Source organism: Tiliqua scincoides, chromosome 7, assembly GCF_035046505.1.
Source record: "Tiliqua scincoides isolate rTilSci1 chromosome 7, rTilSci1.hap2, whole genome shotgun sequence".
Classification (NCBI taxonomy): Eukaryota; Metazoa; Chordata; class Lepidosauria; order Squamata; family Scincidae; genus Tiliqua; species Tiliqua scincoides.
Window position 1 is genome coordinate 28,154,787 of NC_089827.1, and position 26,467 is coordinate 28,181,253.

The window sequence follows — 26,467 nt, forward strand, 5'->3', positions numbered from 1 at the left end:
GGATACAGAAACTGAGAAAAATGAATACATAAAACCCTTACAGCTTGCAGGAAAAAACCCCCAAGGGTAAATTCAGTTGCAAAAGTAGCGATTTGTTATATAAACAGATTTAAGGCAGCTGGCCACAGGAAAAAAAAAAATCCAGATCTTTACTGAAACAACTAACAAAATGTCTGTCATTAGGAAAGTGGGTTGTGTACAGAAAGAAGGCATATTTAGTTCAAGGGCCTCTTGAACAACCATCATTGGCAAGACGGAAGGTTTTGCCCTCACCATAATAACAATAACAATAACAATAACAATAACAATAACAATAACAATAACAATAACAATAACAATAACAATAACAATACAGGTATTTATATACCGCCTTTCTTGGTCTTTATTCAAGACTTTATTCAAGGCTGTTTACATAGGCAGGCTGATTAAATCCCCGTAGGGATTTTTACAATTGAAAGAAGGTTCTATCTTTCAAGAACCACAACAGTCCAGATGTTTCACTCTGATCTGGTTTCACATCCTGGCCTCCATCCTCCCACGCTCAGAGCAGATGGAATAGCCTGGCTTCAGCTTGTCAGCTGCTTCAAGGTCACACGGTGCCAGTGGCCTCGAACTGGGGACCTTGCGGATGTTATCTTCAGGCAAATGGAGGCTCTACCCTCTAGACCAGACCTCCTGCCTATAACTAGGATTACCAGATACAAAGGGGGACAGAGTGCCTCTGCCTTTAACCATTGTATATAAGAGGGAATTTTGGCAGGTGCAGTTTTTTTGGCAGAGGTTCTTAAACTTCTCAGGACTAAAACTCCAGAGGAAAGTTCCTGTGTGAGAGAGGGGAATGAAGCAACATGATTCCCAGGTTCAGGCCACTGTCGGGGGGGGGGGCTAGGGGCTGTCTTTTATTTACATAACAAAGCAGCAGGCTCTCAGGGGAGCGGTGAGCCCCATGGAAGCCTCTGCAGGCCTCCCCAAGCCTCAGAAAATGTAAAAATATTGATTGCGACCCACTTCCAGTTTGCAAATTGTGAAAATGGACATGGGTCGCAATCGTTAGGGACGGCAGCGAGATCCTGGGGATCGTGTCACTCCATACCCTCCTCCCCCGCAAGAACTTCCCTCCTGAGAAGTTTAAAAACCCCTGCCTTTAACCATTGTATAGAAGAGGGAATTTTAGCTCAACATGGAAGAATTTAAAAAACCGCACCAGCCAAAATTCTCCCTTCTATACAATTGTTAAAGGCAGCACTCTGTCCTCCTTTGTATCTGATAACCCTAACCTTAACCATTGTTCCCAAATTCAGTATTTTACTTTTACCAATGGACATAAATGGCAGTCAAAGAACAAATTGGAAAGTCACAAAGAAGCCACACCACTAGGTTAGGTGCTAATCCTGCTCATTCCTTTTGATGACACCAGCCACAAATAACCAGTAATGATGGCTCTATCTGCATTGTCCCATGGTGGGTTCTAGTTTGCAATAACATCAGAGCATATAAGAATGTTAGGAGAGCAGAACGGAACGTTGGGAACTGCCTTCTTTAATGCATAAGTATTCATGAGCACTTTGGATGTTTGGCACACTTTGGGTCAAATGACCTTTTCCAAGGAGTTATCCATCAAAACAGCGGTTTTCAACCGCCGTGACGCGGCACACTGGTGTGCCGCAAGGCTGCCTCTGGTGTGCCGCAGGATCAGAGGAGGCAGGCAGCAGCTGGGTGCCCATGTGCGGGAGAAGCGGTTGCTTTTAGCCTCCCACAACAGGCAGCACAAACAAGGGAGCAGCCAGGAAAGGGGCTGGTCGCATGCAGCAGCTGAAGAGTCCGCTTGAAGCTTGCTCCTGCTACTGAGCATGACTCGGGCTGCAACCTGATCCTCACTTTCCTGGGAGTAAGCCCCGTTGGCTACTATGGGGCTTACTTCTGAGTAGACATGCATAGGGTTGGGCGCGAAGGAGGTTGTTGCCTGTCTGCATGCTGATTGGTCAACAAGGGAAGCCTGGAGGAGCCAGGAGGTGGGAGCTGCAGAGTGAGTGAGAAGAAAGAGCCAGAAGCAGGCAAGCAGGTACATAGCGAGCAAGTCTGCTGAGGCCCCCAACCTAAGGTTTCAGGGTCCCTGAAAGTCCCTTTTCCTTGACAGTTTGCCTGCAACTCCCCAAAGCGACCCTCCCTGCACTTTGGGGCTTTTAGAGGAAGGGTGCTGGGCCACAATCCTATCTACACTTTCCTGGGCGTAACTGACTATAATGGTGCTTGCTTCTGAGCAGGCATGCATAGGATTGGGCTCTGCAAGTGCTATCCCATCCACACATTCCTGGGAGTAAGCCCCATTGACGATAATGGGGCTTACTTCTGAGCAGGCATGCAAAGGATTGGGCTCTGCAAGTGCTATCCCTTCCACACCTTCCTGGGAGTAAGCCCCACTGACGATAATGGGGCTTACTTCTGAGCAGGCATGCATAGGACTGGGCTTTTGGTTGCACTCTTTTTTCTCAAATACACAAGCAGGCAATTGACACTTCTCTCTCCTCTTCTCCCCCACCCCACCCCAGGAATATTTCCCCCCCCCCAAATCTCACAATCACAGTTAGCAACTCTCTTACTGTCCCTCCCCTCACTTGTCAGCACCTTCCAAAGATACAGAATCACTGCCTCGCATTCTCCCTCTCTCCCCCCCCCCCAGTTTAATCCAGCACTTGTTTCAATCATGTCTCCTCACTGCCCCTCACCCACATTCTCCACTATGTGATCAACCTGCCCTGTCTTTACCAACACTTTCTGGCACTTTTGATAAGAATTTGAACATAGAATTTTTCCTCCTTTTCAGAAACCACATATACTTCCCTCGTCAATTCTTGTCCTCTTCTTGTCAATTTTTTTGTCATGTAATGATTTAATTGTATTAATTTTATTAATTCAAGATTAACTGTAATGTAGTAATTTAATGTAAGTAAAAAACTGGTAGTGTGCCTTGACAATTTTAGTGCCTTGTCAGTGTGACGCGAGCTGAAAAAAGTTGAAAACGACTGCATCAAAAACATAAAACTTTGCAGCTCATAATACTCAAAATGTGTTGGGTGTTTTTTAAAAAGTGAAAATAAGACATATATACTTCAAATGAGTGAAATGATAGAATTCTAATATACATACCTGATAAATTAAAGAGTTTGCCTTAGTCTTCTTATTCACATCAGCTCCCAACAACAGTAAACATCCAGCCATAATACTATTGTATTCAGCACATGCTTTCTCCAACATAGAGTCTTTTAAATCATCGTTTTCAGCTATTTTGGCAAAGCATTTACAACAAAGACTCTGAAACTAAATTGGGAAGACAGGCAATTGAAACTGGGACAACATCTTCCAGAACATGTCAGATTAAATGTATTGGGGAAGGGGCAGTGAAGGGTTAAGAGAGGGGAAAAAAGATTGAAAGATAAGAGATACCTGCTGGTCTCTTCGTTCATTGAAGCACATGGACATCTGATAAAAAACAGCTGTGTCAAATGACTCCTGTATCAACAGCTTTGCAAAACAAGGTGACAGGTCAAGTATTGTTATAATCGTGTGAAATCCCTACAGATAAATTGAAACCAAAACAGTAAGAATAGCAACCAAAATACGTTGTTGAAAACATGAAAATCAATACATATTTAAGATCAAAAGACCAAAACTATTTGGGGAAATCTTGTCATACTGCTCAACTCTGCAGATTCATGCCAGAACACACCAGAGTCCTGGGCAGTTTCAACCTGGATGCTTCACTGCAAATGAGCAGAACCTTTCGGTAGGTTATAATGACAATACTGCAAGTTGAAAAAGGTGTTACCTCCTGAGGTCAGAGAAGCCTGATAAGTTTGAAGGCAAAGCTAGCTTCCATAACTCAATTCCAGAGGAAAAACCACAAACCTAGTTTCACGTTATATTTACCATGAGCACCAGAGCCACAAGTTAAAATGTTATAGACAAAATGATAATCTCAGCATCACATGTAGTTTTTGCATGCTAAAAATGTACACATTTTGTATACAAATGTACACATGGACTTCTAACATTTGAGCTTCTTAATTAACTAGTTAGGAGAGATGGGTGAAGATCATGAACAAAGGTAGCTTTAACATGCATTATACAAGTCTATCACCCCCCTCCAGTATCTTTGGGAGACATGTTCCTGCTGCTAACACAGTTAGCTGAAACCATGGAAAACAGTTAACCCTAATCAAATTCTCTCCCCCCCCCCCCCGTCACACTAATCACACCTCTCTTCATCTGCAAATCCGGTGCAAAAGACAGCATTTTCAGAATCTAAACATATATACATAAACCTTTATTGGCATACTGAGAACTTAAACTCATACGTTATATAGAGTCAAACACTACAGGGGACAATTGTGCGACAGGAGGTAAACCTCAAAGAACTTCCTGTTAGCATTCTCACAATCACCCCCAGTAGCACTTGAGTCTATGAAGTGTATGAGTCTCTCTTACTGTTTGCTTCCTGTTAATGGAAGGATTTGAGAACCGCGGATATGTGAAACCGCAGTTACAGGGAACGTGGACACAGAGAGATGCCAGTGTAAAGTGAAGGGAAGAATAATGGGAAACGAGAACACCTGAGATACTGGACCTTATGAAATAAAGCAAAAGTCAGAAAATGTTCTACTGACTTTCATAAACTTGGTGCCGTGGGTAAGCCAGCAAAGGAGCACATAAATTTAGCTCCCTAGCAGATAAAAGAAAAGATACCAGCCTGTTTAACCTTTGGAAAAACATTTATTTTAATTTAACTTTCCCAGAAGAAGCCCCACCATCAATAGAAAAGAACTGTAACTTTATAAAAGTTTACATACATATAAAACTGTAACTTTATAAAAGTTTTATACATACATATAAAACTTTACATACGTGTGCCTGTATTTCCACAACATCCTTAAATCGTCTTAGAGTAGAAACCAAAACTGTTGCCAGAACGTGTATAGTTGCAATACACAAGCTCTTTCTTGTAATCAAGTATCTCAGTAAACTTAAACCTATGCACTGTATTTCTAGGAAGAAGAAAAACATGTGAGGAATTTTAAAAACAGATTTTTTTTAAAAAAATTGTTCCTAACTCTATTCTTCGATGCACTTTGCATGTTGTCATTAAATCTAATCATATATGAAAAGAAACATGAAAAAACAAAAGAGTCTTGTAGCACCTTAAAGGACAACCCAGTTTATTTCAGCACGCTGTCCACTTGTTCAGATGCCTCAAAAGCGTACACTGAAACAAATGTTTTTAAGGTGTTACAAGATCCTTCATTGTTTTTGCTACAGCAAATGAACATGCCTACCTCTCTGCGTGAAAGACAAAACACACCTGATAATCTTCTCATAATTACAGAAAAACAGCCCTAACACTATGCAACTTAGTGAATGCAACTTAGTGATGTTCTGACCAGCAACAGCCCACATATGTGACAGCCACTGCTGGTCCCTGTTCATACCCAGACCTCCAAAACCATGGGGAGTTATGCTCTCCTCACCTCCGGAAGCTTTTCTGAGCCTCACAGAGCAGTGTGCAGCCTCTCCAAGGCTCAGACTGGTCGTTCCTGAGGAAACCGGAAGTCGCGTCTTTTTGCCCACAACGAGCATTCTGAGCCTCGCTACCCTCGCCTTCAGAGGTTTTGCTTAACGTCAAGCCTCGCTTGACGACGGGGTTACTGGTCCACATCCCTATCATTAAGTGACGCACCACTGTATTTAAAGACATGAGCATACTACTTTTCAAAGGTAATTCTTGCATACCTCCCTTTAATATGTACGGTGTGTTGGAGGCTTTTGTACCATGTCTTCATGCAGCTAATAAAGGAGGCATTATTAACCATTTTTGGAGACCCTAACACAGGATGGACAAGCATCTGAGATACTTTGAAAATGAGTGTCCTGCATTAGAGTACAAATAAATTCATTCATTCAATTTATACTCTGCTTTTCTCCAGAACGGAGAAATTAAATGGCATGTACGTTTCTTTCCAACTCAACAGGTCCCTGATTGCTATCCAAATATAATTATTTTCCTTTGTACCTTGATCATCGGGATACATTTGTAGTGTATGGAGAACAGTATCTGTCATTCCTTGTTGTGATAGCATTTCTAAAGCACCTGAACACTCCACTATAGAGGAAATTATTTGAAATCCACATTTCTGAATACTAGGATTTCCAATGAACTAGAAACAAAAGAAACAAAAAATATACAACTAGATAATTAAATAACAAAAATTAAACATCAAGGGCAAAACAACAAGTTATTTTATTCACTACAGATGTGAGTAGTTATTGCAGGGGCAAATAATCATTAAACAGGGAAAGTTGGAAAAAACTCACTGTTCCAATTAATTGTTACATTTACAAATGTCCATATGTTCAGGAGGAATACTTCAACCCTTAGCTCTGATTTATAATTTACACTGCTGTGCTTTGCCTCCAACATCAGGTAACCAAGTACTGGAAAAAGTCAAGCATAACTTGGAGTTGGAATACTGCATAATCCAAAGTCCATGTATCTTTCATCAGCAGGGCAATGCAGGCCATGCGAATATTGGATAGGAGCTATTGTAACTGCTGTGTATCAACAGGGGTACACAAATGCTGGACTGCAGCATGTTGGCTCCCAGAAAAGACTGGTGTGTTCTGTGACTTTCCACAGGAAGGCCGTGTGTCAGCACAGTAAGGCAAAGATGTGGATCATGTCCTGGAAGAGCTTTGAATGACAGAAACATTATGACAGGCGACTTTACTGAGTGATAATATGATTAAATGACCACTTTGCCATACAGCCAAATTCAACAAAATCCATGTTTCAGAATACAGAGGACTTAAAAAAACCAATTTTAAACACTTCAAACATTCCACCTTGAATGGAAAAAGAGACAATCTTGATTACGGAGAAGAAAATAATAGGTGCAGAGAAAGAGCGTTCAAACACACTATTCAAAACTGATTCCAATAAGTATGCTTCCAAATGTGGCATTTGTAAAGTAAAGGAAAACTATTTCTGAGAAAACTACCTTTAGATTTCTGTGGATTAAGCTCTATGCTGTCAGTCTCGTTCATCTGTAAGCGCTTTATAAAGTAAATGTATCAAACAGTTCCAACATTAAATGAATGTTATGTCTACAGAAAACTGATATGGATACTTCTAAAAAATGGTTTTATTTTAGCATATTACAGGGCATCGTAAGTTTGAAAGGTGGGCACAACTTTCTGTAAGCCAAATGTAGCAAGCCTAACTAAATGTGATTAGATGGCCACTGAGCTGCATGGCCAGCTTGCATCAGGAGTCATCAAATCCAGTTTTAATAATGTACAAGGGAATCAACTAAATTTTCCTCTTCAAACTTAGCGTAATTTGTACTCCCTTACACATCTACATTTAAGCCCTTTTTCTCAAAGGGCCCAATCCTATCCAACTTTCCAGGGCTGACACAATCATGCCAATGGGGCATTCGTGGTATTCTGCAACAGGAGCAGTCACAGAGGCCTTCTCATGATAAGGACACATGCATTCCTTTACTTCAGTGCTGCATCACTGCTGGAAAGTTGGATAGGATTAAACAAAGAATAAAAACAGCAGCAATGAAAACATGTTCTGACAAAGAAAATCTTTGAGCTATGCACATGCCTACAACTTAATGCAGAAAAGTCACATATACCAGGCCATAAATTGTTTTATGTCTTACAGTGTTTTATTGTTTTAAATGTTTTATTATTATATCTATCTCACAGCAGAATCCTACCTTGCACAGGAATAGGCAGGCCAAGAAGCCTGCACTGTATCCAGCGCCAATTTGGAGCCATAATTGGCTCAGCCAGAGGCAAGGGGAAACTCTTCCCCTTACCCCAGGGTAAAACCACCACTGCCCCAATGAGTCTCCTTGGACCTGCGCCACCTCAGGAGGTGACACAAGTCTGAGGAGAACAGAGCAGCTTGGAGCGACTCCATGCTGCTCAGGGAACGGGGTTGGGATCCAGCGTAACAGCTGGCTTCCAGACCCACCTCCTGTTACCCACCCCCTGGAATGCTCTCTGCCCACCCCGGAACACCTCCCTCCCACTTTGTCCCCACCCTCCTCAGACCCCTGAGTTGGCCAACACAACCTTCCCTCCCCGCAGTGGTGCGGAAGCTGGATGCAGCCTCCGCGGGCTGGCGTGTGACCCTTCACCTGCCAGGTCAACACATGAGGAGGCTCAAACATGCTTTACGGCCTAACTGATAGTTAGGATTGCGCCCTCAATGTTCTTAGTATTCTTATTAGTAAGCCACCTTGAGTGTCTTTGCGGGATAGAAAGGCGGGATATGAATGAATGAATGAATAACCAGCACTAATTTCTATGATCACTTGTTTCAACTGTAGCAATCATTAGCTCTGCTGCTGATCTGTTCACACACAGTTCAGTTCACACAGATATTTATCCATGTGACCTATATTCCCTAGACCAGCCATTTTTAACCTTTTTCAGCTCACTGACAAGGTACTAAAATTGTCAAGGTACACTCCCAGTTTTTTACTTACATTAAACTACTACATTACAATTATTTTTAATTAATATAATTAATACAATTAAATCATTACATGACAAAGGGCACAATCCTAACCAGGTCTACTCAGAAGTAAATCCTATATTGTTCAATGGGGCTTACTCTCAGGGAAGTGTGGTTAGGATTGCAGCCAAAGACTGGGGGGGATGTGCCTGTGGGACTTACTTCTGAGTAGACATGCCTAGGATTGAGCTTTTGGTTGTACTCTTTTCTCAAATACAGGAGCAGGCAATTCTCTTCTCCTCACCCCAAGCCCTCCCACAGGCACATTCCCCCCATCTCATAATTGCAATTAGCACCTCTCTTGCTGTCCTTCCCCTCACTGGTCTCCACCTTCCAAAGGTCCAGAATCACTTGCCTCACATTCTCTCCCCCCCCCCACTGCCAATTGCCTGCTCCTGTATTTAAGAAAAAAAAGAGTGCAACCAAAAGCCCAATCCCAGGCATGTCTACTCAGAAGTAAGTCCCATTCTAGTCAAGGGGGCTTACTCACTGGAAAGTGTGCAGAGGATTGTGGCCCAATGCCCTCCTCTGCAAGACAAAGGCAAGGCAGGGAGGGTCGCTTTGGGGAGCTGCAGGCAACTGTGGCAAGGAGAATTCGTGGACCCTCAGCTAGCCCATTCTTAGGCTGGTGGCCTCAGCAGACTCGGGAGCTTCCTACCTGCTTGCCTGCCCCGGCTCCCTCCTTCTCACTCAGCCCGCCCAGACCTCCTCCAGGCTCCTCTGGTTGCCCAAACAGCATGCAGGGCAGACAAGGGACTTAATACCCAATCCTAGGCGTGTCTACTCAGAAGTAAGCCCCATAATAGTCAACAGGGCTTACTTCCAGGTAAATGAGGCTCGGGTTGCAGCCTTCCTCTTAATCAGCAGCAGGCGATGCAAAGCAGCCGCGGCCGCTCCTTTTTCTCCGCTTCTGGGTGAGGGTCAAAGGAGTCGCTTCTCCCACCTGCAGCTGCTGCCTGCTGCCTACATCCTCTGGCCCTGAGGCACTCCTGAGGCTGCCTCGCGACACACCAGTGTGCTGCGGCACAGCAGTTGAAAACCACTGCCCTAGACTATTTTAGACTTCTTGTATGTTTTGGAAAATGACTGAGTGAGTCAGACATGTGTGTGAAAAGTAGTTCAAAACTCTGCTATACTATTCAAAATATTTGCAAGTGTGAGCCAGGTGGTTTGGGAGTTGCTTATTCTTGGGAAATCCCGGTTCAAATCCCTACTCAGTCATGAAGCTTCCTGGGTAACCTTGGGCCAGTCATTATCTCAGTCCCACATACCTCACAGGGTGGTTGTGAGGACGAGAGAAGGTGAGGAACTATGTACAAAACTCTGAGCTCCTCAGAGGAAAGGTGGTATAAACACATGAAAAATGAATACGTTTGCCAATAATTCAATTTGCATGAGGTAAATGAGTTATAAATATAAATACACAGATAGCTATATCTAGCCATACCCTGTTGAGAGCATCCAGGACTAGTGTGTGAGTCCCTTCCAACAAACACTGGTTTTTAATCACTTTGAACATCAGAGCTAACTCAGAACCTCCTGAAGAACTACTTTGCTGTTCCTTTATTGCTCCTGAAACATACAAAAAACAGAAAGATGTTCCTTATAAAAAGAAATACTGCTGTTAAACCAAGACAAGGTTATTGATATCTATGATCCTGAAATCCAACTCTATATTTCCAATAGTTTCACTTGCCCTTTCCATTAGATCCATGGAAGACTTAAGTGACATTAAACATAGAATTCAGCTTCCTTCTCTTAGCCTACAAGTTAGGTTTCCAAAATGATGCCCCAGAGTACCTTTTTTGGAGAAAGGAATGAAAAGAGAAAAGTCTTGCCTGGCTGGCTCACAGGAAAGAATCATATTTCACTTTCTTTTCAGTGCAAAAATTGATAGGTTTTTGAAAAAAAATTGGTGTTTCTCTGATAACAAACGGTTGTCTAATTTGTGTGCTATACTATAAGACAAATTAAGGGAATAATAATAATATATTATTATTATTATTATTATTATTATTATTATTATTATTATTATTATTATTATTATTATTATTATTATTATTATTATTATTGACGACCCCTGCTAATTGGGTAAGAGGCACTTTTTCAAGTGGATGCTCCTTTTTTTTAGCAGGGGGAGAGTAACTGGCCCATTTCACCCCAGCAGTGTCTGTTCTGGTGGCTGTCTGCTGGTATTCTTTTGCATCTTTTTAGATTGTGAGCCCTTTTGGGACAGGGAGCCATTTAGTTATTTGATTTTTCTCTGTAAACTACTTTGTGAACTTTTAGTTGAAAAGCAGTATATAAATACTGTTAATAATAATAATTCTGACCTGGTGCTGGGCTGGCACAAGTCCTTTGCATCAGCCTGGAAGGATAACAAATGTGTTATAAATCATGTTTGCACCTCCTTTTGAGGTGGGAAGGCCAACGCAAGGATGCACGCCGGCCTCCCTGAGCCGACAAGGGCCCCGTGCCAGTTGAGTTCACACTGGCCTTTCTAGGCCGGCACGGGGGTCTGGGGGTGTGTGGGGAGGAGGCGTTCCAGAGTGGCTAGCTCACAGGAAGTGGCTGTGAGCCAGGGTGGCTGGCTCACCTCTTGATGTGGCGCAGATCTGAGTTGTCCCATTGGAGCTGCTGAGGCTCTTTCTGGGATAAGGGGAATTTTTTCCTCTTGCCTCAGGCTGAGCCTCAGCCAGCCCAAAACTTGTGCTGGATACAGTGCAGGCCAACTGGTCTGCCTATTCCAGCATAAGTTAGGATTGCGCTGTAAGTGTTTTAGGGCATTCGTTATTGGTTAGAAGTAGAAAACCTTTGTAATCTCTTTAACTCTGAAAGGGTATCATCATTGCTTCCCAAAAATAGACTTGAGATTTCTGTTATTGGAGTAGTTTAATTCATAACAAGTAGATAAGCATATTTACTACAAACAAATAATACAAACAAAAGATAAGCATATTTACATCCCACTGATGTAGTAATGAGAAAGTTAAGAATATCCTCCAATCTCTCAATAAAATGAAAGGGGTTTTAAGTGCTTAACTCTCATAGTGGATCACACCTTAGTTCTTTACCTCAAAAGAAAAAGTCACTATTTTCATCTGAATTCCTTTATGGCATACAATTTTTAACTTAATTTTGGTACTTCAAGTGGAGCCTGTTTATCTGCAGATTTTATATCCACGGATCTGGCAGAAAGTGGGTCTGCTGGACCTGTGTTTTGCTAGACATGGCTCCATCTGAATCCTCCATAGGTGACTGGAACTGTGCTCCCAATGCCTTATAAGACATTAAAAATGTCAATCTCAATTTCCCTTCAGAAATTGCTTTTTTTGCCTCTATGAGGCATTCTGAAGCCAGCAGAGGCTGCAGGCAGATGCATATGGCCTCTGCAGGCTTTAGAAAGCTCTCCGGAGGCAACCGCAGCTCAGCTCCAGTTGCCTTTGGTAGCTTTCAAGGGGACCCAAACCATGGATTTCAGGATTTGCAGTTTTTGGTATCTTTAGGGGGTCGGAGAATGGATCCCTCAGAGATACTGAGGCCCCACCTGTACATTAAAAAAAAAAAGGCAAAAGTATAATTTGGATTTCATCCCCAATTTAGAACATTAAACACACACATGCAGATGCAGATGCACACTTTACTTCTCATTCAGAAGTACCCAATTCTAAAAATGTTTCCTTCGAAGCAAGTTCCACTGAACTCAGTGCAATTTACTTCTCAGTAATTATGCACACAAGCCAGTCATTAAAATTCAGTTTCCATTAAATTTTAGCAAGAACTCCACCCAAAGCAGATGATCTTCAATGAATTATCTAAAATGACCTGTTTTTCATAAAATATTTATTGAGTGTATAGTAACCTAGGAATCACATCAGTAACTATAACATGCTAAATTGCAAAAACACAGGCTCTGTTTTATTCCGACAGCTGGAGTAAGTATTTACAACCCCTGTGAGAAGATATCTCATACTAAAAATGCAGGATACATAAATTACTTGTGGGAATAAATAACTACTGGAGATTTTCATTTAAGTTGTTTTCATTATTGGCAAAATGTTAAAAAATTGTATACCAGATGATGGCAAAGTGTGTTTTGGATCAAACCAACAGTCTGATTCTATGTTTTCTTAGCAAAGTCCCAGTTACTTCCAAGTAAGCTTGCTTAAGATTACAGCCTAGGGTTGATAGCCTATGAACATCTAGAGCTAAATTAAACTTAACAAAGAAGCATAACAGATAAGTGATGACAGAGTGCATTTCTGACTTTATTTTTTACTAAAAAATAAAGATGGCCCATTTTGATTGGGCTTGTGGTTCTGGGGGGACAAGTGGTTAATGCTTTGGCCTGGCACCACAGCTCAAATCCAAAATCACCCCTCCCACCTGCTATTAATTAAAGATAGTAAATACAGGAATAAAGAGCTATCAGTTTAACCACATCAGAAATAAATTCATAAATCTTCAGTATTACACTTAGCTCAGCCCTTACTAGGATGCAAGTCCCTTGAACAAACTTGTTTCCAGGTAAACATGCACAGATCTAGGCTGCATGTAATGCAATTGTGACACATCTGTTAAAACAATAATCCAGATGGACAATACAGTTGTAGAATGAGTGATTTTGTATGGTATAATGATTAGGTTTCTTATGCAGGCTGGCAGGCCTGCATTGTATTCAGTGCAAGTTTGGGACTGGCAGTGGCCCAGCTTGAGACAAGGGGAAATAATTCCCCTTACCCCAGGGAGAACCGCAGGAGACTCAATGGGTCTACTCGGATCTGCGCGATCTAAATCAGTTGTGCAACTCTGAGTAGACCGGAAATGGGACTAGAATTTGGCATAAGTGCCAAATCCTGGGCCCATCTTGCACCCACCTGCCCACAGGACTGCCCACTGCCCACCCTCCCCCCACCCCAGAATGTTTCTCTCCCACCCTCCCCAAGTCCCCAAAAGACCCCTGTGCCAGCCTGGAAAGACTGGTGCAAACTTACCAGGCCAGGGTCCACATTGGTGTGGGGCGGCCAACGTGTATCCTTGCACCAGCCTCCCTAACTCCCAAGCCAGCACAAACATGCCTTATGGCACTTTTGCAACTGTCCCGGGCTGGCACAAGAGACCTGCTTCAGGATTGCACCCTTAGTGTTAGTTATGCTAAGAGCCAAAATAGGAAGATGGAATACTGCAGATTAATAATTTGCATTCATGGATTAGTCTGCATTTGTCTGCTGTTGCTTGCAATGTCAGGGACATTCCACCCAAATGTGAGCTGATTTACATTCCATTAATTACAGTGGAAGAGTTATGCATATATTTAACTCTCTGCCACAGAAATCAATGAAATTTATATGTGTTTGCAAAATATTTTCCACATTGCCTAGTTCATTTTCAGATCAGCTTTCTTGTCCTCCTATTAGCAGAGGCTGATCAAATTCTCATCTGTCTCCCCATATTAACCAGATGACATATGGCAAAATAACTCAGCTGCTAGCTCATTAAGATGCAATCATTTTGTTTCTTCCTTTTTAATTCCATTATAAAACATTTCAAAGACTTCTTATTTGTATTTCCCCAACGGGGCTATGGTATATGGCAATATTCTTCATGAGTTTACTTACCTGGGGTCATAAAATGTAAAATAATGCGAAGTGCCTCTAGTTGTACAGATGGCAATGTTTTATGGCTCTTCATGGCCTTTACAGCTCTGGATGCAACTACTGTCATTATATCAAGAGAGGGTAAACTGGAAAGGTAAAGCATATCAGCCATTAAATAAATCCTTCAGGTACACATTTGTTTATTAAATGCCTGTTTACATTATCCTTGTTTTATCATGAATTAAAATGCAGTTTAAAAATGTCACTTCCCAATATATTATCCCCAAAATAATATACCATTTTTACTCTTTATGCAGGCAACAATATCATTATTTGTTCCAGCTCAAATCCAAGAATCAACTCAGTTTTATGTGCTTAAAGGTGCCTTGAATTTGTATCTCTTGAATTCCAGGTCCCCACTTAACATGTTTGGGTTCACCATAAAGTAGCTTGTTATATCCTTCTGCCACTGTAGGCTTGGAGTAGTATTATACACAGAGCCCAGAACTATTTCAAAAATTACATGCTGTACAAGCTATGTGGAAGTCATTTTACACATTTTTTCCTATCACAAAACAAACCATTTCTGTGGAGCAGCTCTCCACAGAGACTGCGGTTTACACCTTCATGTTCTGTAACACTGTTGGAAACAGTGACCAAACCAGGACAGATAGATGCTACTACAACAGGATAAAAGTCACTACAAGCATGTGTAAAATGTAAATTGGTCGTAACTAATCCTTCAGTGCTAATATTTGTACAAAATTATGCTTTTAACTATAACTTCTCAAAGAACTAAACAAATTTACCTTCCTTCAAAAGCACGATTCAGCAATTTGCAAGCACTTTCTGCAACTTCCGGGGATTTGGAGTGTTTCTTCATTATGTTGAGCACATTCATATGTATTCCTTTTGCCAACAGAATTGTCCTAATGGTTGCTAAAATAAACTAAAAGGTTAACATACGAGTGCAAGCATCCAGTTTTTTTAACTGTTACCCAAACGGAGTAGAAATATTTGTGTCAATCCAGATACAGACTCATATTTAAACAGGAAGTTTCTTCCTAGCCCCAGGTGCTAATAAATGTAGTAACTCTCAGCTCTAATTAAACTCTATATTATTTCTTGATTTCTTGAGGGCAGATTTTGGGCTCCCTACCCCACCTTTAGCATGACTAAAATTTCCTTACCATTCTGCTCCGATAGGGTTGCTAAGGCATTTGCAGCTGCTTGGAACACTTCTTTTGAAGCAGAATGCATAAGCATGGCTAGCATCATTTCTCTGTGAGCTGGAAATCTAAAACAAAACAAAAGAAACAACAAACTAAAACAACAATGAAAATGTTTTGACCAAAGCAGATGACAAAAATGCCTGCTAAGCTATTCTGTCCTCCTGGGATCATGGCGCATTTTGGGCATAAGTGCCATTCAGACTAATCAGGAAATTAAGATAATGCCAGGGTAATGTTTCATTGATTAAAATGAGGTTCAATTTCATTTCTCCTTCCTGTGCTCTCACCTGTAGTACCCCAACTCCAAAGCCCAATGATGAAAAACATGCGCTATATGAAAAACTATAGAAGGTTTAAAAACTCCCACCCAACTCTAGTTTAAAGACTCACTTTGTTACTTTTTCTGGCCTGGTCAGCAACACAAATGTTGTGAAAAACATATAAAGTAGTAATAAATGGTTACTCATAGGCTCCTTCCAGTACTACATCTACTAGCATTTACTGCACGGTGGCTTCCTCCTGAGCTACTTAAACACTGGATGTCCAATATCGCATAGGAGGAGCCCATGCTGTAGTATCTTCCCACTTTACTGCCATCTATTTCAGGAATTGGAGCAACCTGCCACGAGAAAACGCTGTGGCATGGTTTCGTGCATATGACCCTGCTCTCTCTCAAGATTTCGAGTGCTATGGAGAAGAGCCACCATGCAGCAACCCCTTCAGCATTAAAGATTATGTCACAAGAAATCCACAGGGACTTCTTTGCTCCAGTACTGGAAACCCCACAGGCTGCAATCCTATATACACTACCCTGAGAATGAGTCCCACTGGACAAAGGGTATTCCCCATCTCTTGATTTTGTCTCCACTACTTAAGATGACAGGCATTAAAGGGGGGGGGGGGGAGAAATAGTTTCTACTCTGCAGGGTTTACATTTCCAAACAGTGAATTCAAGCTACTGACTTGTCCTCTTCATCTCCAATCTTCTCATGAAGACTGCGCTGGTACATAAGAAGATTGTTTAAAGCCCAACATGCAGCCTCCTAAAAGAAAATGACAAAGGACCCATTTATAACAAGCACTTTGTGAAAGCAAGTAACACCAAGGATTACAAAGCATGATAAAAAATTAAGTCTCCCCCCACCCAATATTCAGTGTGTTATTAGACAATCAAATTACAAATGCAGTCATTCAGAACAGCCAGTGTCTTAAAAGTGCCAAGTGATCTTCCACAAGATGCATTTAAATTGTGCTCTCTTGGCTTATTAGGAGAAAAAAATCTCACAAATATGGAGTTCTACAGTAGATTATTTTCTCAAGTTTGCAAGGGTTTGAGAAGAGATTTCCCTTGTATTTTATTCTTTTTAAGTTTTTTTTTCCAAATAACATACACAATATATAGATATATATTCGTTTATATTGGCTAATTATATATATATATATATATATATATATATATATATATATATATATATATATATATATATATATATATATAAAATTATATATATATATTGGCTGCCCATTCGTTTCCGGGCCCAATTCAAGGTGCTGGTTTTGACCTTTAAAGCCCTATACTGCTCTGGACCAGGGTATCTTAGAGATCGCCTACTCCCGTACAATCCGGCTCGTCCTGTTAGGTCATCAGAGAAGGCCTTTACAAGTGCTGCCACCTAGGGAGGTACGTGGGGCGGCTGCAAGAAATAGGGCCTTCTCAGTAGTGGCACCAACGCTATGGAACTCCCTTCCCCTTGACTTAAGAATGGCTCCCTCTCTTGAGACCTTTCGGCGAGGCCTGAAGACCCTTCTGTTTAAACTTAACATCTTTTAATATTTTTTACAGGCCTGATTCTTTTATGACTTGCTGCTGCTCTATGCTCTTTTTACCTATTTTTTACTGTGACTGCTGTTTTTTATGATGTGTTAATATTTTTTTATTTGTTTTTAAATTATGTTTTTAATATGTTGTAAGCCGCCTTGAGTCCCTTCGGGGAGAAAGGCGGGGTAAAAATAAAGTTATTATTATTATTATTATTGTTATTATTATTATTATATACACACACACACAAAATTCATACATAAACTATCTAAAGTAGATAGGGGGCTTTACTGCAAGTTAGGGGGATGGCGGAACAGGGGCAAGACTTCTTAGTAGTGGCACCACAGTTATGGAACTCCCTACCGGGGAAATTAAGATCTACCCCCTCCCTTATAGCATTTCAGTGAGGGCTTTAAACTTTTTGTTTCGTTTTGCTTTTGGAATGTATGCCTCCTGTGCCTTTCTAGTGGTTCCTTGAATATTTTTGTTGTCCTCCAGCTGGTATTCCCCTGCATTGTATTCCCTTTTTTCTATTATAGTTTTGTATTTTCTATTATGTATTGTGTTTTTGTTTTAATTTATTTACTTTTAACTATAAATTATAAGCCACCTTGGGCATCTGTTTTCAACAGGGGAAATGCCGGGTAGAAATATTTTAAATAAATAGTATGAAGCAGCACGTCTTATTTCCCTACTCTGTCTATTCTGTCCTTCAGATTACTTCAGTGTTTCTCAAATTGTGTGTCTGGACACACTAGGTGGGTCGCGAGCCAATTTCAGGCAGGTCCCCATTCTTTTCAATGTTTTATTTTTAATATATTAGACTTGATGCTACTATAGTATGTGACTGCATTTGGAGAAATGTTACAGACCTGTACTTTTAACAGGCTACCATATATAGTCTTTTAACAATGATAGTCAATGGGACTTACTCCTGGGTAAGTATGGGTAGGATTGCAACCTAGGATTGTGAAAAATTTTCCTTCCTGATGATGTCACTTCCGGTCATGTTATCACTTCCGGTGGGTCCTGACAAATTCTCATTCTAAAAAATGGGTCTAAATGTGTGAGAACCACTGGATTACTTAATTTCAATCTCTATCATAACTTTTAATACTTGTAATTGTCACTAATTTTTTCCTCTATAATTAAGTTTGTTCCACTATTCTTATTCCTCAAATCTGCATATCAACTTACTTTTTGTGCAACAATGGAAGACATCAGAAGTGCCCTTGGTGGACGAATGGTAGATAAAAATTTTAGACTTGGCAGAAATGGACAAATTGGTGACCTTGCTTAAAGAAAAATGAGTAATTTCTTTTGTAGAAAATTGGAAACCACTCACTGTCTTTCTGTATATGAAGGAAAAAAGTATCTCACTGCACTAGTCATACATAAAAATAAAATTTCAACATTTTTCTCCACACACTCCTCAGTCAATCACAATAAAAATGCTCCTAGTTTTACTTGTATGTTTACTTTTCAGTCTGTTTCATCTGAGTACTATATCTAACATCAAAACTTTTCTATATGTCTACAACATATGGTTAAATTAACATTTTTTCATTTCCAACATCTGCTTGGCACATTTTTGTATATTTTTGCAAGTTTATTAGGTATCATGTACTACCTAGGTATCATTTTATAGAAATTTTCATATTTAAGGTAAATTTCAAACATTTAACCCATAGTCTTTCCCATTGTTCCATTAAGTTATCATGCCCCACATTTTTTGCCCATTGAATCAAACATTCTTGAACCTGATCATCTTTTGTCTCACATTTCAATAACCATTTATACATTTTGGTAATGATCTGAATTTCTTTCCCACCTAATTGCACTGGGTTTCTTTCTCTTCAAAACCATATATCTTTTTTATCTACCTTCAATTTTTCCAACAATTGTACATATAAAAACCGTTAACAATCAGCACCTTCTAGTAATTCTTCTCTTGTCTTCATTTTACATTTCCATTGAGTAAACTTGAATAAGTCTTTATTAACCGATTTTCTCTAACTAGTTTCTCCCATCAAAATAAAGTCTTGTGTGGTGGAGTCCATAATGGTATTTTTGTATAAAATCTGTTTTTATATTTATTGCATATTTCCCATAAAAATATGGTCAAATATAGTGATTCCTGAGTTCTGCATTTACCTTTAGTTTATCATACCAAAGATATCCAATGCCACCCAAATCTTAAATCAAGGCCTTCTATCTCCAACAATCTTCCATTTTTAAACCATAACCACTCTCTAACCCACATGAAACAGAATGCTATGTAATAAGTTTTCAAATCAGGGAAGGGTAAATTTTACCCTTGGTTTTTTCCTTTGCCAAATGAATTTTGAAATCTCTTTCTGCCATTCCTTAAAAGGAATATCTGATATTCCATTGATATCGTCTTGAATAAAATAGCATTTTTGGTAAAGCGTTGATCTTAATTACAGAAATCCTTCCAATAATGATAGCTTCAATTTTCCCCATCTTACAAACTCTTTTTTAACTTCACTCTAAACTTTGACATAATTATTTTGAAATAACATGCAATTCATATTTGTCAGTATAACACCCAAATATTTCACATTTTTCCACCTTAAAGCCAATTTTATTCATCAAATTTAATTTATTCTGGGCGTTCATGTTCTTAGACAATATCTTTGTTTTCTGTTTATGTACCTTAAAACCCACCAGTTCTCTGAAGTATTTCCACCATCATCCTTTAGGGGTCTTTCTAGAGCTATTACCACATCATCAGTGAAAGCTCTTTTTAAATGTCTCATTTTTAATCTTAACATCCCAAATTCTTTTATCCTGTCTAATATTTCTATCATTTCAAGCATTAATATAAATGGCAACAGCCAACATCCTTATGTTGTTCCTTTCTGAATCTCAAATGCTGAGCTGTGCAATCCTAACTTGTGCTGGAACAGGCAGGACAGTTGGCCTGCACTGTATCCAGCACATGTTTGGTGCTGGCTGAGGGTCAGCCCGAGGCAAGGGGAAATAATTCCCCTCACTCTTGGGAGAGCTGCAGCAGCCCCAGTGGGTTTACTCAGGTCTGCACCAACCTGAAGAGGTGCCACAGATCCAAGCAGAACGGAGCAGCCTGGAGCCACTCCATGCCACCTGGGTACAGAGCTAGGATCCACCATAACTGCTGGGTTCTGGCACTGCCACTGGCTCCTGCCCACACGCCCTCCTATCCTGTAACGCCGCCTCTCCGCCTCTTCCCCACCCTCCCCGTGCCCTCCCCAGACCCCATGCCAGCTGAGTTTGGCCAACGTGGACCTACCTGACCCTGTCGGTGCAGAGGCTGGATGCAACCTCCGCTGGTCAGTGAGTGTCCCTGCGCCGGCCCAGCCAACGCACGGGGAGGCGCAGATGTGCTTTATGGCACATTTTTGCAACCCTCCCAGGCTGGCACAAGAGAGTTGTGCCGGCCCTGGCCACAGTTAGGATTGCTCCCTTAGTCAGTTCTTCCTTTACATGCCGATTCTGTTGCAGAGACTGGTTTTATCCATTTAAGAAAATTCTCTTCAAAATCCACATCTTCTTAATTATAAATGACCAGTGAACATTATCAAAAGCTTCTGGAGAATCCCAAAAGATTAGTGCCAAATGTTTCTCCCTCTGTCAAAATACTCCAATAAGTCTAATACAATTCTTTTATTATCTCTCAGACGTCTTCAAGGCAAAAAACCAGTTTGATCTTCCTGGAGAAGGTTTTGAAGCACCTTTTACATTCTTCTGCCAAAATTGTTGCGAAGATCTTATAGCCATTATTCAAAAGCAATATAGGTGTATAATTAGCGATATAAGGTCTATAAAATTAAGGGTGCAATCCTATCCTGCGCAGGAACAGGCAAGCTTGCGCTTGCGCTGTATCCAGTGCAGGATAAGTGCCCAAAGTGGCTCAGCCAGAGATAAGAGGAAACTTTTCCCCTTACCTCCAGGTAAGCCACCCTGGGCCCAATGAGTCTCCTCGGATTTGCGCCGCCTCCTTAGATGGCACAAGTCTGAGGAGAGCAGAGCGGCTTGAAACCGCGCCGCAGGAACAAGGGTTGGGACCCAGCCCCGCCTCCTGCTCCCCACTCACCCACCAGCCTGGCTGCCCATTGCCCACCCTCCCGCATCCTCTCCACCCACCCCAGTGCCTTGCATCAGCCCAGCTCAGCCAATGTAAGACTCGGTGCCTCTGCCAGCGCAGAGGCTTATGTCAGCCTCCACAGACCAGCACACCTCCACATGCTGGCCTAGCCGACTCACAAGAAAGCGCAAATGTGCCTTACAGCATGTTTGCAATCCTCCTGGGCTGGCGCAAGGGTCTTGTTCAGACTGTGCTGCAAATCTTTCAATTCAATTTGATCATGATTTCTCTTGGTTACATTTTAAATACAGTACTGATAGTCTGATCCTACACTTTTCCCCGCCATAGCAGTGCCAAAACAGGTTGCACTGCACGCTAGGGGGGAACAATCAGGAGGCTTGGTAAACGAAAATATTTTCCCTTATCCATCTGTAAGCTCATCAATCACTAATGGGTTTTCTCAGACCTGTGCCAGCTGCTGTATAGCTGATACAAGTCCAAAGAGACACTCTGGGAGGCTTTGGAGGGGATAGCATCCAGCACAAGTTGCTTGTATCAGGATACAGCCCTCCTGCCTCTGACAAGCCCATGTTCATCTGCTGATCCACACCCCATTCCACCCACCCCGCCAACTTACTGACATTGTCGGGACCTCTCCTCACCACTGCTGCACACATGGTTCTCCTTGGCATCTACAGCAGCATTAGTAACACCGTGAAGCATGCTGCACCACCAGATCACTAGTTCTGGCAGCGGAGCCAAAGATTAGGATTGGGCCGTTAACTCAGGATTCTAGTCCTGTGTCAGTTACTCCTTCCTCATGTTTTACAGATTCTTACCTGCACGTCTGTTTTTTTCCGGTGCAGATTTAGTGCTCTATAACAAGCTTCCAGCCAGAATGCTTTCTCTTCTTTTTTCCCCTCCTCTTTTTCTTCCAAGCCTTGGTTTAAAAATATGGTTTCCGCTTGGGGAAAAAAGTTATAATTTGTTTATCTATAATTTGAAAGTAAGTACATTCACTTATTTTCACATTACAGTACAGATTAGCAAAGATGATTAAACATAGCAATGATAATAGCTTGCAAAGTATTTAATTACCATTTCCCAGTACTTGCATGTCATTAGGAAAAGAAAAAGCAGTGACATTTTTAAGGTGGAAACACTTGGCAGGTGTTCAACAAAATATCTATACCATAATTGAGCCCTCAATCTATAGATTATGTTGGGCATCCTGGTCTACCTGTACTTGAAGCCATTTTATTCCTACTGTCTAATGTTTGCTTTATTTTTAATTGGCATAAATCAGACACTTTAAAATCAAAAGCAAAATCAAGAGCATTAACACGATGTATTTAGCCTGTCAGCCTGCCACAGCTGATTGACTGTCTTGATACTAACCAACAGAAGTAGAGTGCCCCAAACAGAGGTGATATCTTGAGGTTGTTTAATAAAAGAAGTAGTATTATCTTGATAGAAATCCATGAATTTTTTAAAAAAATCAAAAGCACAAATTGAATACAATGAGAGAAAGAAGGCTCAAGGAATCACTTTGATTCAATTCTATCCCCTCATTCAGACCCTTGCATCTGCTCCCATATCATGATCCAAAGATTTGGCCATTGCTCTTCCTGGATCACAACATAAATTCAATTGAAGTGGAATAGGGACAACACAATTAAATCCTCAAGGGGCTTTCCTGCAAAAGGTGAAAGCAGTCTGGAAGGATTGCCCTCACCTATCTGTTTTTAGCAGCACCTTCTATGCTTTGCACATACCATGAAGGGACAAAAGATTTTGGTACGTGTCCAGGGCATGCCTTCCTGAATATGAGAACAGGTACCTGTACATGTCTAGGGTACCGGAAGAAAAAACCCTCCATGCAAGGAAGTGCAGTGACAACTAAAAAGTCTAATAAAAAGTGAAAATTCAGGCTGCACAGGAACTCAAAGATGGGTTGGTGGTGGCTTCAGGTTGCAGACAATGGAGATTAGTGGGGCCAATAAGAAAGTGGAAGGCTAGGGTGATAGATAGGCAACAGTGGTTGTAGCAATGTAGAAGGGCAACTGATCAGAATTGTAAAAGTTCATGGGATGAGAGTAGCCTATTTGGTAACTAGGCTAGTATAGAGATTATGACACTGGTAGGCATCTGAGAAGTCAGCGTGAGACACAAGATTTGGGGCACTTATTATGGGGTACGATTGGAATGCTGCTAAAAATTCCCCATGGCCTGGGGTCGGCAACCTGCCATTCTGGAGCCGCAAGCGGCTCTTTGAGCCTTCGGCTGCGGCTCTGTGCGGGGCCAACCCATCCCGGGGGAGGAGCTCGCCCCTCCTGCGACGCAGCCGCCGCTCACCAGCCCGAGCATACGGGCTGCAGCTGCGCCCCATAGGAGAGGGCGCGAACAGCTGGCGGAGCAGCTCCTCCACCGAGAGCGAGCCCCCGCCGCCGCACGTTCCCGAGCCACAGCCCGAGCACACAGGCTGCAGCTGCGCCCCATTGGAGAGAGCGCGAATGGCTGGCAGAGCAGCTCCTCCGCCGAGGGCGAGCCGCCGCCGCACGTTCCCTCCTGCCGGAGCCGCAGCCCGAGCCTGTGCGTGTCTCCTCAGAAGTAAGTCCCATTGAACACCCTGATGACCCCCCTTCCCACAAGCAGTCCTGACCCCACAGAGCCAAGGCAAAAGCAAGCAATTGAGTGCAGCTGCTCTTTCCTCCTCCCCAGCTCAGAGCTCAATCCTGTGCGCATCTCCTCAGAAGTAAGTCCCATTGTGCTTGCTCCCAGGAAAGTGTGCACAGGATTACAGCCTTCAAACTCCCCACTCAGCACCCCCCCCCCTCACTCACTCACACTCTCACTGCTCCATTTCCTTAACTTGGAAACTTGAAAGGGGTTTGGAGACCCCTGCACCAGATGGTATTCTGTATATATTTGTATACTGTATGTGTAACATACTGTATATGTAGCACCAAAGCATATTTCATGGTTGTGAAGTAATCACTGTTAGTATGCCTTTTATTTTATGCAGTTTTGAACTCTTAGCTTGTTTGTTCAGGAGCACTTTTGTGAACAGTGTTAAGTAGTACTAAGTGGTCTTGTTCAGAGGTAGTATTGTGTGGAAAGGCATTTACAGAAGTAAATGACAGTAAAGAATGACAGTATCCTTCACAAGCAGTTCACCTGTGCACAATCTTAAACTGTTGTTCTCCAACTGTGGGTCTGGACCTGATTTTTAGTGGGACCTCTAAGAGGGGAGTGTATTATATAACTGGGACCTATAAGAGGGGAGCGCAAACTATATATGCAGTGTTATCTTCATTTTAGATGTCAAAAGGGTTTTGTGGCTCCCACGGTTTCCTTTTTTCCGGAAAACAGGTCCAAATGGCTCTTTGCGTGTTTAAGGTTGCCGACCCCTGCCCATGGCAAATCATAAGAGTTCTCATCACACAACCCACCACACTGTGGCAGGACAAAGATAATAATAATAATAATAATAATACTTTATTTTTATCCCGCCCTTCTCCCTAGCGGGACCCAGGGCAGCTAACAACATATTAAAAGAACAAATTTTAAAAACATTAATACATAGCAAATAAAAACATTTAAAAACACATTACAGAGGCCATAAAAACAGTAGTCAGATTAAAAGACAGAATAAAAGAGCAAGTCACCGAGGAATCAAGCCTGTAAAAACTAAAAGATGTATAAAAATGTTAAGAAGGCCAGAAATCAGAAGGCTTGTTTAAACAACAGTGTTTTCAGGCCTCGCCGAAAACTCTCAAGAGAGGGAGCCATTCTCAAATCAAGGGGAAGGGAGTTCCATAATATTGGTGCCACTACCGAGAAGGCCCTATTTCTTGCAGCTGCCCCCCCCGGACCTCCTTGGGTGGCGGCACTTGAAAAAAGGCCTTCTCTGATGACCTGAGATGGCGAGCCGGATTGTACGGGAGTAGGCGGTCTCTAAGATACCCTGGCCCAGAGCAGTATAGGGCTTTAAAGGTCAAAACCAGCACCTTGAATTGGGCCCAGAAACGAATGGGCAGCCAATGTAGCCCCGGAGAAGCGGACTGACAGAGTCAAACCGCCTGGCTCCGGTGACCACACGGGCCGCGGCATTCTGTACTAATTGTAGTTTCCGAACCATCTTCAGGGGCAGCCCCACATAGAGTGCGTTACAGTAATCTAACCTTGATGTCACCGTGGCATGGATCACTGTGGCCAGGTCTGCACGATCCAAGTACGGTCGCAGCTGGCGCACCAGCCGAAGCTGAGCAAAGGCCCCCCTAGCCACAGCCGCCACCTGGTAATCCAGGAGCAGCTGTGAGTCCAGGAGGACCCCCAAGCTGCGAACCTGCTGCTTCAGAGGGAGTGCAACCCCATTCAGAACAAGCCGATAATCCAGCACCTGCATCGAGGATTTCCGAACCAGGAGAGCCTCTGTCTTATCCGGATTTAATTTCAGCTTGTTAGCCCCCATCCAGATCCTCACTGCTTCCAGACAGCGCTCCAGGCCCTCAACCGCCACCCTGGAGTCTGGAGGAAAGGAGAGATAGAGCTGGTTGTCATCAGCATATTGATGACACCTCACTCCAAACCCCCGGATGACCTCTCCCAGCGGTTTCATGTAAATAGCATGGGGGACAGAATTGAACCCTGCGGCACCCTGCACCTCAAGGGCCAGGGTGTCGAACAGGCATCCCCCAGCACCACCATCTGGGACCGACCCTCCAAGTAGGAGCGGAACCACTGCAAAACAGTGCCTCCAACTCCCAACTCAGCCAATCGGCCCAGAAGGATACCATGGTCGATGGTATCGAAAGCTGCCGAGAGGTCCAGCAGGACCAACAGGGATGCACTCCCCCTGTCCAGTCCCCGGCGTAGGTCATCCACCAAGGCGACCAAGGCAGTTTCCGTCCCAAAGCCCGGTCTGAAACCAGATTGAAAAGGATCCAGATAATCCGCTTCATCCAAGACCCTCTGGAGTTGCGCCGCCACCACCCGCTCAATTACCTTGCCCAGAAACAGGATGTTGGAGACTGGCCGATAGTTATTCAACACAGTGGAATCCAGGGAGGGCTTCTTCAGAAGGGGGCGAACCACCGCCCGCTTCAAGGCGAGCGGCAACGTCCCCTCCATCAAAGAAGAGTTGAC

General features: G+C 42.4%; 1 protein-coding gene across 2 annotated transcripts in view; it reads right to left on the reverse strand.

The window, feature by feature from the left end:
* Positions 1-26,467, reverse strand: part of LRRK2 (leucine rich repeat kinase 2) — a 109,792-nt gene that overhangs the window by 49,499 nt on the left and 33,826 nt on the right. Inside the window, exons 9-18 of one of the 2 annotated variants that reach the window (XM_066633995.1) lie at positions 22,159-22,283; positions 16,377-16,456; positions 15,372-15,478; positions 14,991-15,120; positions 14,203-14,327; positions 10,032-10,156; positions 6,065-6,209; positions 4,903-5,042; positions 3,445-3,573; positions 3,148-3,318 (exon numbers count right to left, since the gene is read on the reverse strand). In XM_066633995.1, the coding sequence (XP_066490092.1) occupies positions 3,148-3,318; positions 3,445-3,573; positions 4,903-5,042; positions 6,065-6,209; positions 10,032-10,156; positions 14,203-14,327; positions 14,991-15,120; positions 15,372-15,478; positions 16,377-16,456; positions 22,159-22,283 (1,277 nt within the window). Of the gene's footprint in view, positions 1-3,147; positions 3,319-3,444; positions 3,574-4,902; positions 5,043-6,064; positions 6,210-10,031; positions 10,157-14,202; positions 14,328-14,990; positions 15,121-15,371; positions 15,479-16,376; positions 16,457-22,158; positions 22,284-26,467 lie in introns of those variants that run through there. The other variant, XM_066633994.1, reaches the window with a different exon arrangement.